Below are 16,962 nucleotides of genomic sequence, written 5' to 3' on the forward strand. Positions count from 1 at the left end.
ACAACGACCTGACCAGGATTGTCAGGGTGAGTACCCTTTCCAGTCTCCTCCTCATTCTTGCATGTACACCTGACATGATGGGCAAAGGGAGCTGAAAGTCCTATTGGCCAGCCCTCAGCCAGCAGCATTGGGACAGTCATGAGCATCAATTGGCCATTCGGCACTCTACACTCTGGCCAAGCTATTCCACCATGGGAGGCTGTGCACACTACATCAGGGCTTCACTCTGGCCAAGCTATTCCACCATGGGAGGCAGTGCACACTACATCAGGGCTTCACTCTGGCCAAGCTATTCCACCATGGGAGGCTGTGCACACTACATCAGGGCTTCACTCTGTCTAAGCTATTCCACCATGGGAGGCTGTGCACACTACATCAGGGCTTCACTCTGGCCAAGCTATTCCACCATGGGAGGCAGTGCACACTACATCAGGGCTTCACTCTGGCCAAGCTATTCCACCATGGGAGGCAGTGCACACTACATCAGGGCTACACTGCGCACTTACAGCCCGTCCTTTCTCTTGCAGGCTAAAGTAGCCTTTAATCGCCAGGCCCGTGCCAGGGGTGGCCGCGCCAAGCTGCAGAAGCTCACTCGGCTGGAGGAGCGCATGTGTGTGCTCATGGGAGCCCGTGTGCTCGTCCCCACAGCGTGCGGAGTAGCCGGCCCTCCACTGCCCGGCAATGGTAAGGACCTCGCCTTTTGGCCCTCTCGCGTCGCACTGGCCCATCCGAGCTACCTCCTTTGCCACTGTCCCACCAATGCGCTGAATGCCACCAGTCCTAACTCCCTCGCTGACGCCGTCTCCTCACTCTGAAGCTACTCTTGTGCATTCCTGCTTTCAGCTGGTGACGCCCAGGACCCTGAAGCTGCCAGTGACAGCACCTCCGAGCAGGAGGAGGAGGAGGAGCAAGCCGGACCATCGGGGGAACAGTCACGTCCCGCAGGAGAGGAGGAAATGCTTGACACCTCCTCACTGGATGAGTGCCTGGAGGAACTGTCGCAGGGCAATGCAGCTTCTGGGACCAGTGGCGTCCAGCCACCCAGGAGCCGTGCGCGTGGCCCGCGGCCTTCCCCCCAAAGGGGGCAAGGATCAGAGGGGAGTGCTGCTGATCGGCGCACTCGCCGCCACCAACGTGGCAAGGGTCCCCTAGTTCGGCCCCCTCCTCCCCAGCGGGAGAGTCGCGACTCCAGTCCGGACACCTTCACCTCGGAGGAGGTGCGGAAGCTGGATAAGATGGCCGAGGATTCGGACCGGCGCCACACGGAGCTCATGAGCGTGGTGGGGCGCATGCCTGAGGCCATCGAGTCGCTGGCGACCAGTGTGCGCGAGTTCGGGGCAGCAACTGCCGCGAGTGGCCGCATGCTGACTGATGCCGTCAAGACCCTGGCGGATGTGATGCGGGCGCACACCAGGACAACAGGGGCACTCACTGCTGCCACACGCGCTGTCTCAGGCAGACATCGCCAGGGCAGCCGCCGCGCTGGACCATCCCAGCAAGCCGCCCCTCGGCTGATTGTTGCGGATCCTGCAGTGCGGGCCCGGCCGAGTGCCACCGCGCCACAGCACCAGCCAGCGCATCCCAGACGCCAGCTGGCCCACATTGCGCCATCCGTCGCCGCCATTCCCCCACTGGGGCATCAAGGGCAAGCGGCTGCAGCTGATGGTGGCCAGGCTCAGGTGCGCCACTCAGCAGACGGCCCCTCGAGGCCCAAACGCCGTGTAGGCCGCCCCCCAGCGGCATCTGGCGGAAGGGCATCTGAGCCTCAGGCGTACCTTCCCCCAGCCTCGCAGCAGCCACTGGGCAGAGCTTGCGAAGGAGCAGCAGGCCGGGCAGGGTAGGCAAAAGGCTGGGCAAGGTCTCGCCCTCGCGGGCCACTCAGTAGAGGGTGTGGCCAGCTTTCCTTTTATATGGCGGTGGCCATCTTTATTTTGCCCATGGTTGTGTTGTTGGAGGGCTTATTTTTTGCGTTAGGCCGACGTTGAGGCCCGGTTTGAAGAAATGTGGAGTGACTCCTCCCCAGTTTGTGGGAGTGAGTCGTTTGTTGGGCTTTTTGTGGGCCCCGTTTATTGTTTTTGGGGATTCATGTGGGAAGGGCTTTTCATTTTTGTGTAATAAATAATTATCTTTATTCATGCAGTCTCCATGGTTGTTCTTCTTAGTGTTTGTTGGCTTCGCCGGCTGAGGGCTTGCGGAGCAGCTGCATTCATCTTCCCTCATGGCCCCTGGCCATTCCCTGACAGGGGGCTTAGAAGTACCGTGTAATAAGGTGGCGTCGTGCGGCCCTTGGCCCTGGTCGCTCCCTCCTGGGAACGTACTCCTGCTCCTCCTCCTCCTCCTCCTCATGCTCCTCCTGCTCCTCCTCCTGAGGTGCTGGTCCAACGTCAGGTGGCAGTGCCTGAGTCCTGCGGATAGCCAGGTTGTGTAGCATGCAGCAAACCACCACAAATTGGGAGACCCGGTCCGGCGAATACTGGAGAGCTCCTCCGGAGCGATCAAGGCAGTGGAACCGTTGCTTGAGGACCCCAATAGTTTGCTCAATGATGTTGCGGGTGGTTTGATGGCTCTCGTTGTAGGCCTCTTCAGCAGCGGTCCGGGGCGCGCAGAGCGGGGTCATGAGCCAGGTGCACAAAGGATAGCCTTTGTCCCCGAGTAGCCATCCTCTTGGGGGAGGCTGTGCCTGGAACATGTCATGCACAGTACTCTGCCGCAGGATAAAGGCATCGTGGCTGCTGCCTGGGAAGCTGGCATTGACTGCCATGATGCGCTGCTTGTGGTCACACACCAGCTGCACATTCAGAGAATGGTAGCCCTTCCTGTTGCGATACTGCTCACCATGCTCCAGAGGGGCCCGCAAAGCCACATGCGTACAGTCAATGGCGCCCTGCACCAAGGGGAATTCCCCGAGTCTGGAAAATCCCAATGCGCGCTGATGCTGGCTCTCCAGGGCCATGGGGAAGGAGATGAATTGGCTTCTCCTTCTGAACAGTGCTTCGGTCACCTGGCGGATGCAGCGATGCACGCCGTACTGGGAGATGTTTGCTATGTCCCCAGCAGCGTATTGGAAGGAGCCGGTGGCATAGAAGTTCAATGCCACCGTCACCTTCACTTCCACCGACAGAGACGTCCTGCACCTGAGCTTTGGCCGCAGATCTCGGCGAAGCAGGTGGCAGATCTCTGCAATCACCTCCTTTCGGAATCGGAGCCTTTTAACACATCGCGCGGCACTCATGTTTAGGTAGGAGCGCTGCTGGCGGTATAGCCCGACTGGGTAAGGCCTACGTGGCCGACGCCTGTAGCCCCCTCTGCCTCTAGCCAGGGCTGCCCCTCTCACAATGCGTCTGCGAGCCCTACAGACATGGAGCTGCAGCTCCGCATTGGCACCCCATGCAACCCCCATCAAATCCTGGCAAACACTCAAATTTCCAAAAGGCCACTTGCAGCGCTCTGGCCTGAGTCCAAAAATACCTGAGCTCTTGCTGCTTGAAACCAGTTAGCTATCCTCCTTGTTGTGTCTCCAGAAATGCGTTGCACAAGAGTGTTTTCTGAAAAAAGGCTGGCCTTTATACTGGAGAGCACGTCCCCTTTAATTTGCGCCCCCCGGGGCCCGCGCTGGTTGTGTTGCGTTCCTTTTTCCAAACGCTCCGGCCGCCAGCCGCACAATGGGGCGGTCCGACTGAAGTTTGGAACCGGGGCGGCCAAAGGGCGTTGCACGAGGATGTGACGTCATTTTCTGCGCGCGCATCCGGCCGGGCGCTAAACTTTGCGCCGGCGCTAACGGGCAACTTAATTTGGGGCGGGGCGCAAACAGCGCTGCGCACGGGCGCTACACGCATAGCGCCCGAAAATCACTTCTCTTAAGGCGCTAACTGCTGGCGCTAGCAACTGAAAATCTAGCCCTATGACTCTATGGTCCCAGGTACCATCTCCCATGTGTGCTGAGCTAGCTGGTCTCAGATGGGATCATAGAAGATATTCCATCATTGGCCTTAACGCCATTGGTTTGTAAAGCAGAAACTCAGCAGGTTCTTGTTCTTGATCACTATCTGGAGATCACTTCTGGAAGCATGCACGTGTGAAGGTCGGGTAAGGCAGGATCGGGCTCAGCTGTGATGCTCCTGTAGTTGAATGGGCTGCTGATATTCATCATCAAGACTCAGAAAAGTAACTGGCTAAGGAACTGGAGAGCACCCATAGAACTGTACCCCAGAAAGAAGAGAGAAGCAGGAGAAATATTCTCTTACAGAAGCAGGAAACCGGCAGAGAAATATTCTCTTACAGAAGCACTCAGGAAATGCACATAGAGTAGTTTCAAATATGAAGCAAGTTAGAATTGCAGATACACAGCTGGAATTTCTGCAAGGGTTTTCCCCGTTTCTGCAGGATTTCTGACGATCTTCCACTGAAGTTATGGCGGGAGATGGTAAAAACGCCACAGAAATTCTACCACATGCAGTCCACCTGGGTTTGTCGCTCATGTAAGACACACCCCTGAATATGCCGATCCCGAACATCAAACCAATAAATATTTGACCAATGTTAAAGGACAGGTCTACCTCTCTTTTCATTATTGTTAGATGAAAAAAGTATTTTACCACTACAGTTGTTCTTCCTTTCCTGCTCTGTAACCTTTGTACTTTACCTCCAGCATCATAGAAACAGTCTGTTTGGAGATGGATGTGAAATGCACCGGCTTCTTAACGCAAAACTTTTGCGTACCCTGAGGGCCTTCTGGCTTGGCCTACAAAAAATAAGTGGATAATTATTAGAGTAATACTACATTATTGTAGAAATCATGGAGGTCCTGTATTTGTTAAAGTAGGAATCAAAGAATATTACTGCTGCAGTCAGTTGTGACTCGAGAACTCTGGTTGTGACCTCCAAGTCATTGGTCCAGAAACTTAAGAGTGGGAAGTGACAGCATGAAATATCAAATACATCATGTTGGGAAAATAACAGCAAATAGAGCAATTAGCACAGAGGTGCCTATAGCAGTGATACAGACATAAACTACCCGAAAACAGAATGCTGTTCCCTCCTTGCTGAGGATGTAGCAACATTTATTTGTGGTTAAGGTGGTTCACAGGTCACGTGCCAAGTGATGGACATTCTGAATGAAGTCAGCTCTCTGACAGATTTGATAATCCTATATCCGAAGAAAGTTGGTCTGCAGTAATCCAAAGCACTGTTAATGATCAACTAGGTAGACTGGTACACTAGTGGAACCAAGAGGAATAGACCCATTGTTGAGGGCTGAGATTCTGTCCGCTTGGACTCCAGACAATCCTACAGGCCAAAGCCCTAATCATAAGGTTATCCTATTGGAGAAACAACTGGAAACTTGATCCTACTCTGGTTTTAGTTGGTTAAACGCCCTGCACCTAAGCTCTCCGGAATTAGGTAAATAGGATGTGTCCCTATATGGCGAGAGAAGGTGCAGGCAAATTGAAATCCTACACATTTCTTAGCAGCTTCAAAAGAAGACGGTTGAACAGACCAATTGATTTCTGCAAGAGTCAGACAGGGTGAAGGTTACCATGTGTGTCAGACAGAGCCATGGGTTTCTGTGTGTGTCTGACAGTGATGGGTTTCTGTGTGTGTTAGTGATGGGTTTCTGTGTGTGTTAGACAGTGATGGGCTTCTGTGTGTGTTAGACAGTGATGGGTTTGTGTGTGTGTTAAGACAGTGATGGGCTTCTGTGTGTATTAGACAGTGATGGGCTTCTGTGTGTGTTAGATACTGATGGGTTTCTGTGTGTGTTAGACAATGATGGGTTTCTGTGTGTGTTAGACAGTGATGGGTTTCTGTGTGTGTTAGACAGTGATGGGTTTCTGTGTGTGTTAGACAGTGATGGGTTTCTGTGTGAGTGTTAGACAGTGATGGGTTTCTGTGTGTGTCAGAGAGCGATGGGTTTCTGTGTGTGTTAGACAGTGATGGGTTTCTGTGTGTGTTAACAGTGATGGGCTTCTGTGTGTGTTAGACAGCGATGGGTTTCTGTGTGTGTTAGACAGCGATGGGTTTCTGTGTGTGTTAACAGTGATGGGCTTCTGTGTGTGTTAGACAGCAATGGGTTTCTGTGTGTGTTAACAGTGATGGGTTTCTGTGTGTGTTAGACAGTGATGGGTTTCTGTGTGTGTTAGACAGTGATGGGTTTCTGTGTGTGTTAGACAGTGATGGGTATCTATGTGTGTTAGACAGTGATGGGTTTCTGTGTGTGTTGGACAGTGATGGGTATCTATGTGTGTTAGACAGTGATGGGTTTCTGTGTGTGTTAAACAGTGATGGGTATCTATGTGTGTTAGACAGCGATGGGTTTCTGTGTGTGTTAGACAGTGGTGGGTTTCTGTGTGTGTTAGACAGTGATGGGTATCTATGTGTGTTAGACAGCGATGCGTTTCTGTGTGTGATATACAGTGATAGGTTTCTGTGTGTGTTAGACAGTGATGGGTTTCTGTGTGTGTTAGACAGTGATGGGTTTCTGTGTGCGATATACAGTGATGGGTTTCTGTGTGTGATATACAGTGATGGGTTTCTGTGTGTGTTAGACAGTGATGGGTTTCTGTGTGTGTTAGACAGTGATGGGTTTCTGTGTGTGTTAGACAGTGACGGGTTTCTGTGCGTGATATACAGCGATGGGTTTCTGTGTGTGTCAGACAGTGATGGGTTTGTGTGTGTGTTAGACAGTGATGGGTTTCTGTGTGTGTTAGACAGCGATGGGTTTCTGTGTGTGTTAGACAGCGATGGGCTTCTGTGTGTGTTAGACAGCGATGGGTTTCTGTGTGTGTTAGACAGCGATGGGTTTCTGTGTGTGTTAGACTGTTGTGTCTCCTTGTGTTCTTATTGCTATATATAATACAGACACTTTTAACTAATTTTTAGTTTACAGCTTTTACTCAGTGCTTTCATGATGTTGCTGCCGCATGGTGCGGAGTGATACAAGATGTCCGACCTTGCGCTGTGCACTGCCTGACACAGTGTGCCACATAGCAGTATAAATGCACTAACCAAAGTAGTTCCATATAACAATGTAACAAGTAGTTCCATTTAACGATGTGATAACATAACGATGTAACATCCCTCTTTCTCAAAACACTAAAACTTGAAATTTAATTTAATTTAAAAAATATTATATCTAAACTATATTATCAAATACAAAGAATCGTGAGTTTTCTTTTCTTATTCGCGATATCGCTCAGGTGGTTGGATGTTGTCCCTCCATCTTGTGGATTTTGTGGTGACCACTCCTCTCTGCAGTGTTTTGGTGTGTTCCGCTCTTGTTGTTGTTGTTGCTGTCACACTTGGAGTTGGAATGTGCATGCTCGTGGTTGTTTGATTTGTGGCGCTTGTTTCTGGCATTGTACTGCTTGTAGTAGCTGGTGTTGTCAATGTTGCTGATGTTGTACTGCTTGTAGTAGCTGGTGTTGTCAATGTTGCTGATGTTGTCTGCTGCCTAACCAGTTCAGGTGAAGGTCTGATGTGGAGTCTGTTCCGTCTGTATTGGTTACCAGGTTCGGTCTCTACGAAGTAGGATCTTGGAGTATCAGCTTTTCCAGTGACCTTGGCTGGATTCCAAGTTTTCAACGCCGGGTCTTGCACATGCACAGATTGCCCATTCAGCAATTCTGGTAGCATCTTTGCATGTTTGTCGTAATATTTGCTCCCTACGACTTGTGCTTCTGCCAGCTTCTGTCTGAAATCCTCCTGGTCCTGGGGAGGATGTATTTTTTCTGGTAGGGTAGTCTTAAACTTCCTCCCATTCAGCAATTCCGCAGGTGATTTCATGTCTGCTTTCAGTGGTCTTGATCTGAGTGATAGGAGGGCAAGGTCTTGGTCTTCCCCCATCTCACTACTTTTGATGAGAGTTCTCTTGACAGTCTGGATCTGTCTTTCGATGAATCCGTGTTCCCTTGGGAAATATGGGGATGAGGTTACTATTTTGAACCCATACTTTTCTGCCAGAGCTCTGAATTCACTCGATGTAAACTGGGTTCCATTGTCACAGCTTACCTTTTCCGGGATTCCTTGTTCAGCAAACAAGCTCTTTGCAACTCTGGTGGTAGTTGTGGCTCTCAGATCTTTCATCCTTCTCACAAAAGGAAACTTGGAATAGTAATCTGTCACTATGAGATACCATTCTTGATTGCACATGAAGAGATCTGCCCTAACAGTGTGCCATGGTCTTGACGGTGTTTCACTAGGTATCATCTCCTCTTTCTGTTGTGCATTTCTGTATTTCTGGCATATACCACATGCAGAAACCATCTGTTCGATATTTTTGTACATGCCTATCCAGTATACAGCTGATCTGGCTCTCAGCTTGCATTTCTCCATTCCCATGTGGCCTTCATGTATTAGATGGAGAAGTTCTGTCTGCATCGTCTTTGGCACGATGATCCTCGATCCAGCAAGGAGAATACCGTCTTCTACTGCAATATTGTCTCTAATCGTCCAGTATTGACGAATTGTCACCTGTACCTGCTGGGTTCTCTCCGGCCACCCCTGTGTCACTTGTTGTGTGAGTAGTTGCAATTCCTCATCTTTGCTAGTCTCATCTCTGATTTGACTGAGCTTTGTAGGGGTAACACTCACTAGGTGGTGGATATTTACTGTTAGACCCTCCACCTCGTGTTTCTCATATGGTGACAATCGAGACAACGCATCTGCTAGCACCATTTCCTTTCCTGGCTTATATTTACGCGTGAAGTCATAGCTTTGGAGCCTTAGAAGTAGTCTTTGCAGTCTTGCAGGTGCTTTGCACAGATTCTCCTTATAGATCTGTTCTAGTGGACGATGGTCACTCTCTATTGAAAACTGCCTTCCATACAGGTATGTATGGAATTTCTCGCATCCATACACTACTGCTAATAGTTCTCTTTCTATGTTGGCGTATCTCGTCTCCGCTGATGTCAAGGCCTTTGACGCGAAAGCTATTGGCTTTTCTTCCTGCACAAGAGCTGCCCCTAGTCCTCCGGTAGAAGCGTCTACTTGCAGGGTGACTGGTTTTCTTCTGTCATAATTGTTATGTCCGTGTATCTTAATGTTGTGTCCTTCAATAATCAGACAACAGACTGCAGGGAACGATTCAACAGGTGTTTACTGAACGAGGGTTACTCTAGAACTAACTGTACAGATCACTACTCGGGGTTTATATACAGGTGTGGTCACTGCCGGTACTACAGTATACAGGAGCTGTAAAAAGTAGTTCTCTTCCTTAAAGGTACATACATTACAATTCCTCCCCTTTTAGATTAACAGGACCATAATACTCATTCAACAATTAACATTTTTAATATACAATGTTATATGAAAATAGTCCATTCATATATTCAGTCTCTGGGGAGGCTTCCTGATTCTTTCTGGATAACGCCTTTCCCGAGTGTCTCGCTCTTGGTGCGGAGGCGATTCTAGCACCCTGTCATCAGTTGATTCATCAGCTTCCAATGCTATTGTTTCTGAGGTAGATGCGACCTGTACGTCGGGTTCCTCACCAGGTACGTATGGCCGAGACATGGGGTTGACTCGTTCCTGTGACTCTAGGATCTGGTCAGCATGGCGTCTCACAATGTTCTCCCCAACATCCACTGTGTACATTAGTGGCCCCTGCCATGTGCATATCGTTCCTGGTTGCCATTTCTCTGTTCGGTAGTCACGGGCCAAGACTGGTTGCCCTACATTGAAGCTCCTTGTCGGCTTCTCATTGATGTGCTGGAATTGCTTACTCTCAACATCTCTTCGTACATTTGGTCTGAGCAAATCCAGACGAGATCTCAACCTTCGGTTAAAGAACATCATGGCCGGGGCATGGTTGGTGACTGCATGTGTCGCATTTCTGAAGGCTAACAGGAAATTGTCCACCTTATGCTGCAGTGGAATGTCGTCATCGCACATGGCCTTTACTGCTTTTTTAAAGGTTTGTACGAACCTCTCAGCCAATCCATTTGTGGCTGGATGATACGGGCGGATGTGTAATGCCTTACCCCATTCCTTTTCATAAATCTTCGAAACTCTTCGGACACAAACTGTGGTCCGTTATCAGAGCAAATCTGCTCTGGCAAGCCGTTCCTGGCAAAAATGGTCCATAGGACTGCAATAGTTTTCTCCGTGGTGGTGGAGGACATTCTGATCACCTCAGGCAATTTCGAGTGCGCATCCACGGCTATTAAAAACATTGAGTCCATGAATGGACCAGCAAAATCAATATGCACCCATTGCCATGGAGATGAGGGCCACTCCCATGGGTGTAGAGGGGCATGTGGTGGTGCATTTTGGACCTTCTGGCATCCTGAGCAGCTCTTTGTCAGGTCCTCGATTTGCTGATCAATCCCCGGCCACCACACATAAGCCCTAGCAAGGCTTTTCATTTTCACCCCTCCCAGATGACCTTCGTGAAGCTCATTGAGCACTCTCTCCCTTAACTTGGGTGGAATTACCACTCGGGAGCCACACATCAAGGTCCCCTGGCATACTGACAGCTGTTCTCTTCTGGATGAGAATGCTGGCAACAGTGAGTCGCCATGTGCTGGCCATCCCTTCACCGTCAAATCATATACCCGAGACAGTGTCGGGTCATTTCGGGTCTCCTTCTCTATACCAGCGTTAGTTACTGGCAAGCATTCAATTATAGTCAAATGAAATAATTCGACAGGATCCACTGCTGGTGCTTCCTCCGCAGTAGGCAGTGGCAGGCGTGATAGCCCATCAGCGTTTCCATGCTGTTTCGTGCCCTTATACTCGATTTCATATTGGCGCGCCCCTAGAAAAAGGGACCATCTTTGTAGCCGTTGCGCAGTCATCACCGGAACGCCCTTCTTTGGATTAAAGATGGAGACAAGTGGTTGGTGGTCAGTCAGTAAGGTGAACTTCTGCCCGTGCAGATAGTGATTGAACTTTTTCACTCCCCACAGTAGGCTGAGGGCCTCCCTGTCAATCTGGGCGTAGTTACGCTCGGCTGAGGTTAGTGACCGAGACGCAAAGGCTACTGGCCTCTCCGAGCCGTCCGGGAATTTGTGCGACAGCACCGCTCCAATGCCATAGGGTGATGCATCACACGCCAACCGAATTGGTAGTGCTGGGTTGAAATGAGCCAACACCTCTTTTGATGTGATCAATGCTTTGCTCTTCTGGAAAGCTCGTTTACATTTGTCACTCCACTTCCATGGTACCCCCGTTTGCAATAGGGTGTTCAGTGGGTGTAGCATGGTAGACAAATTCGGCAAGAACTTATGATAGTAGTTCACCAGCCCGAGGAACGACCTCAGTTGTGACACATTTTCCGGTGCTGGAGCCTTGACTACTGCCTCAATCTTTTCAGGGGACTTATGTAACCCCGCTTTATCAATAACGTGGCCACAATACTGTTAGATCCGTGATTCTGAGAGTATGATGTTTTTCAATAACCACACGGATGCTGTAACTTAACAATCAACAGGTATTTACTGGAGTAGGGTAGTCTCAAGACTGGGGTACAGAGGCATGCTCAAGGCTTATATACAGGTGTGGTCACTGCTGGTACTACAATATACAGGAGCTGTAAAAGTAGTTCTCTCTTAAAGGTACATACACTGCAATTCCTCCCCTTTTAGATTAGTAGTACCATAATATTCAAATAACAATTAACACTTTAACATGTACATTAAATAACAATAGTCCATTTATAGATTCAGTCTTTGGGGCGGCTTCCTGATCCTTTCGGGATAGCGCCTTTCCTGAGGTTCTTGTTCTTGGTGCGGAGGCGATTCTGGCCCCTTTTCGTCGGTTATTTCATCCGTTTCCACTGCTACTGTTTCTGAGGTAGATGCTACCGGTATGTCGGGTTCATCCCCAGGGACGCGAGACATGGGGTTGACTCGTTCCTGTGACGCTAAGAGCTGATCGACGTGGCGTCTCACAATGTTCTCCCCGACATCCACTGTGTACATTAATGGCCCCTGCCTTGTGCATATTGTTCCAGGTTGCCATTTCTCTGTTCGGTAGTCACGGGCCAAGACTGGTTGTCCTACGTTGAAGCTCCTTGTCGGCTTCTCATTGATGTGCTGGAATTGTTTATCTTCAACATTTCTTTGCACATTTGGTCTGAGCAAGTCCAGACGAGATCTCAACCTTCGGCTAAAGAACATCATGGCCGGGGTCTTGTTGGTAACTGCAAGTGTCGCGTTTCGGTAGGCTAATAAGAAATTGTCCACCTTATGCTGTAGTGGAATTTCATCGTTGCACATGGCCTTTCTCGCCTTCTTAAAGGTTTGTACGAACCTCTCAGCCAATCCATTGGTGGCTGGATGATACGGGGTGGATGTGTAATGCCTTACCCCATTCCTTCTCATAAATTTTTGAAACTCTTCTGACACAAACTGTGGTCCATTATCAGAGCAAATCTGCTCTGGCAAGCCGTTCCTGGCAAATATGGTCCGTAGGACTGCAATCGTTTTCTCTGTAGTGGTTGAGGACATTTTTATCACCTCAGGCCATTTTGAATCAGCATCCACTGCTATTAAGAACATTGAGTCCATGAATGGACCAGCGAAATCAATATGCACCCGTTGCCATGGAGAGGAGGGCCACTCCCATGGGTGTAGAGGGGCATGTGGTGGTGCATTTTGGACCTTCTGGCATCCTGAGCAGCTCTTGGTTAGGTCTTCGATTTGTTGATCCATTCCCGGCCACCACACATAAGCCCTAGCAAGGCTTTTCATTTTCACTCCCCCCAGATGACCATGAAGCTCATTCAGCACTCTCTCCCTTAACTTAGGTGGAATCACCAATCTGGATCCACACATCACTGGCCCCTGGCATACTGACAGCTGTTTTCTTCTGGATGAGAATGCTGGCAACAGTGAGTCGCCATGTGTTGGCCATCCCCTCACCATCAAATCATATACCCGAGACAGCGTTGGATCATTGCGGGTCTCCTTCTCTATATCCGCGTTCGTTACTGGCAATCGTTCAATTATTGACGAATAAAATATCTCGAAAGGATCCACTGCTGGTGCTTCCTCCACAGTAGGCAGTGGCAGGCGCGATAGCCCATCAGCGTTTCCATGCTGTTTCGTGCCTTTATATTCTATTTCATATTGATTCGCCCCTAGAAACAGGGACCATCTTTGTAACCGTTGTGCAGTCATCACTGGAACGCCCTTCTTAGGATTAAAGATGGAGACAAGTGGTTGGTGGTCAGTCAGCAAGGTGAACTTCTGCCCATGCAGATAGTGGTTGAATTTTTTTACTCCCCATACTAGGCTGAGGGCCTCCCTGTCAATCTGGGCGTAGTTGCGCTTGGCTGAGGATAGTGACCGAGACGCAAAGGCTACTGGCCTCTCCAACCCATCTGGGAATTTGTGCGACAGCACCGCTCCAATACCATAAGGTGATGCATCACATGCCAAACGAATTGGTAGTGCTGAGTTGAAATGGGCCAACACCTCTTTTGATGTGATCAATTCTTTACACTTCTGGAAAGCTCGTCTACGTTCATCATTCCACTTCCATGGTACCCCTGTTTGCTGGAGGGTGTTCAGTGGGTGTAATACCGTGGACAAATTTGGTAAGAACATATATTAGTAGTTTACCAGCCCGAGGAACGACCTCAGTTGTGCCACATTTTCCAGTGTTGGAGCCTTGACTACTGCCTCAATCTTTTCAGGGAACTTATGTAACCCCTCTTCATCAATGACGTGGCCACAATACGAGATCTGCTTCTGGAAAAACTCGCACTTGTGGCGATTAGCTCGTAGCCCATATTCCTTTAATCTGGTGAGCACCTTCTCCAAGTTGGCGAGGTGATCACTGTCATTTTCGCCCGTGATCAGGATGTCGTCCAAATAACACTGGGTCCCTGGAATCCCTTGCAGGACTTGATCCATCGCCCTTGGCCAAATAGCCGGAGCTGATGCTACCCCGAACACCAGCCGGTTGTATTGATAGAGACCTTTATGAGTGTTAATCGTAAGGTATTGTTTTGAGGCTTCTTCTACCTCCATTTGCAAGTACGCCTGGGCTAGATCAATTTTGGTGAAGCGTTTACCTCCAGATAGCGAGGCGAAAATATCCTCAATTCGTGGAAGCGGATATTGTACCGTGTGAAGAACTGGGTTCACTGTCACCTTAAAATCCCCACAGATGCGGACCTTCTTTGGTTCCCCAGGCATATTACTCAACGACCTCTTCATTACAGGAATGATGGGTGTAGCCCACTCGCTCCAGTCTACTTTGGACAGTACTCCTGAATGTTCCAACCCTTCCAGCTCTGCTTTGACAGCTGGTCTGATCGCATAAGGCACTGGCCTGGCCTTAAGAAACTTTGGGCTTGCATTTTCCTCTATTTTAATCGTTGCTGTTATGCCTTTTAGTGTTCCGAGTCCCTCCTGGAACACTTCTTTTGCATCAGTTAGCATTTTTGACAGTCGTCCAGGTGTGACGTCGTCATCCTTTTTGGCCTCAACCTTCAGGGCCTGTATGGAATGCCAATCTAATTGTATTGATGCACTATCAATTGCTACAAAAGACTGGAGATTGAGTAAGTAATAAACAGGCTTTTATTACCAAAGAACAGAGCATGCCTCTTGGGGTTGCCTGGTATCCAAAAGGGCCGGAGGCTTCTGAGCAGCGACCTTTATACCCAGCCATGAGGGTGGAGCCAGGGGCGGAGTCAGCTGAGGCATGCACAGACAAGTACAACAATACTAACAACAGTGGTTTACCACATTCACCCCTTGTTTAGAATTGAGTCCGGCGGGGTGAAGTGCACTAAAAATTCGTGTACTGAAGTCTATCAGGAGGCCTTGTAAGCCGTCCTGAGCGTCGCAGCAGCGGCGGTGATGGTGCAGCATCCAACGGTGAACCCGGTGTCTCGTTCAGAGGAGGTGTAGCAGGTGGCGGACCCTGGGGCTGCTGCATGCCGTCTACAGGGGTCAGAGCATGGGTAATGGGAGGTAGCGATGGTGGTCTCTCAGAGGCACCCGAAGGTGCGAGGTCTCGTGCGGGGACTGTGTCCTGGGGGTAGGCAGGAGTAGCGGTGGGTGGCGAAGAGGGTGTTTCAGGAGCACCTGCAGGTGCGAGGTCTCGAATGGAGACTGTGTCCTCCCGCCCGTCCGGGTACACCACGTAAGCATACTGCGGGTTAGCGTGGAGGAGGCTCACCCTCTCGACCAGGGGGTCCGCCTTATGGGTCCTCACGTGCTTCCGCAGTAGGACGGGACCTGGAGAAGTCAGCCATGTTGGTAGCGAAATCCCCGACGTGGACTTCCTGGGGAAGGAGAACATTCTCTCGTGAGGAGTGGCATTGGTGGGTGTACAGAGCAGCGACCGAATGGAATGGAGCGCCGCAGGGAGGACCTCCTGCCAGCGGGAGGTCGGAAGGCCCTTAGATTTTAAGTTTAAAAGGACTGCCTTCCAGACTGTCGCATTCTCCCTTTCCACCTGGCCGTTACCCCGGGGGTTGTAGCTGGTGGTCCTGCTTGTAGCAATGCCTCTCGCGAGCAGGTACTGCCGAAGTTCGTCGCTCATAAAAGATGAGCCCCTGTCGCTATGGATATAGCTAGGGAAACCGAACAAGGCGAAGAGGTCATTCAGACATTTAATGACCGTGGTACTGGTCATGTCCGAGCAAGGGATGGCAAACGGGAAACGGGAGTACTCATCAATTATATTGAGGAAGTACACATTGCGGTCAGAGGAGGGGAGGGGCCCTTTAAAATCGATGCTCAGCCGCTCGAAGGGGCGCGTGGCTTTGATCAGGCTCGCTCTGTCTGGCCTATAAAAATGCGGCTTGCACTCGGCACAGATCTGGCAGTTCCTGGTCATGGTCCTGACCTCCTCGATGGAGTAGGGCAGGTTACGGGATTTGATAAAATGGAAGAACCTGGTGACCCCCGGGTGGCAGAGGTCATTGTGGAGGGTCTGTAGCCTATCAACCTGCGCGTTGGCGCACGTACCACGTGATAGGGCATCTGGGGGCTCATTGAGTTTCCCGGGCCGGTACAAGATATCGTAATTGTAGGTGGAGAGTTCGATTCTCCACCTTAAGATCTTGTCATTCTTGATTTTGCCCCGCTGCTTATTATGAAACATAAAAGCCACTGAACGCTGGTCAGTGAGCAGGGTAAATCGTTTTCCGGCCAGGTAATGCCGCCAATGTCGCACGGCTTCCACAATGGCCTGGGCCTCCTTTTCGACAGAGGAGTGTCGAATCTCGGGGCCCTGGAGGGTCCTTGAGAAAAAGGCCACGGGTCTCCCCGCCTGGTTAAGGGTTGCAGCTAGGGCAAAGTCGGATGCGTCGCTCTCCACTTGAAAAGGAAGGGACTCATCCACAGCGTGCATTGTGGCCTTCGCAATGTCTCCTTTTATGAGAGTGAAGGCTGCACAGGCCTCTGCTGTCAGGGGGAAGGAGGCGGACTTGATGAGGGGTCGGGCTTTATCCGCATAGTTGGGCACCCACTGCGCATAGTAAGAGAAAAACCCCAGGCATCTCTTCAGTGCTTTCTGGCAGTGGGGGAGGGGGAGCTCCATAAGGGGGCGCATTCTATCGGGGTCTGGGCCGATGACTCCGTTCTCCACTACGCAGCCAAGAATAGCAAGGCGCGTAGTACGAAACATACATTTGTCTTTGTTGTATGTGAGATTCAGCCGCTGGGCCGTCCGGAGGAATTTCTCTAGATTAACGTCGTGGTCCTGCTGGTCGTGGCCGCAGATGGTGACGTTGTCTAGATATGGGAAAGTGGCCTGGAGCGCGTTCTGGTCAACCATCCGGTCCATCTCCCGTTGGAAGACAGAAACTCCGTTGGTGACGCCGAAGGGAACTCTGAGAAAGTGATAGAGCCGACCGTCAGCTTCAAAAGCTGTGTACTGGCGGTCCTCAGCCCTGATGGGGAGCTGGTGGTATGCCGACTTCAGATCAATCGTCGAGAACACCCGGTATTGTGCTATCTGATTGACCATGTCAGATATGCGGGGGAGTGGATATGCATCCAG

General features: G+C 50.4%; 1 protein-coding gene across 1 annotated transcript in view; it reads right to left on the bottom strand.

Moving 5' to 3' along the window:
• Nucleotides 1–16,962, bottom strand: part of LOC147100399 (uncharacterized) — a 354,033-nt gene that overhangs the window by 290,963 nt on the left and 46,108 nt on the right. Inside the window, exon 4 of the mRNA XM_085968064.1 lies at nucleotides 4,643–4,741. Within this exon, the coding sequence (XP_085824190.1) occupies nucleotides 4,643–4,741 (99 nt within the window). The remainder of the gene's footprint in view (nucleotides 1–4,642; nucleotides 4,742–16,962) is intronic.

The sequence above is a fragment of the Somniosus microcephalus genome, chromosome 26, assembly GCF_052327205.1.
Source record: "Somniosus microcephalus isolate GS21.2 chromosome 26, FLI_Smic_1.0, whole genome shotgun sequence".
In the NCBI taxonomy this organism is placed as follows: Eukaryota; Metazoa; Chordata; class Chondrichthyes; order Squaliformes; family Somniosidae; genus Somniosus; species Somniosus microcephalus.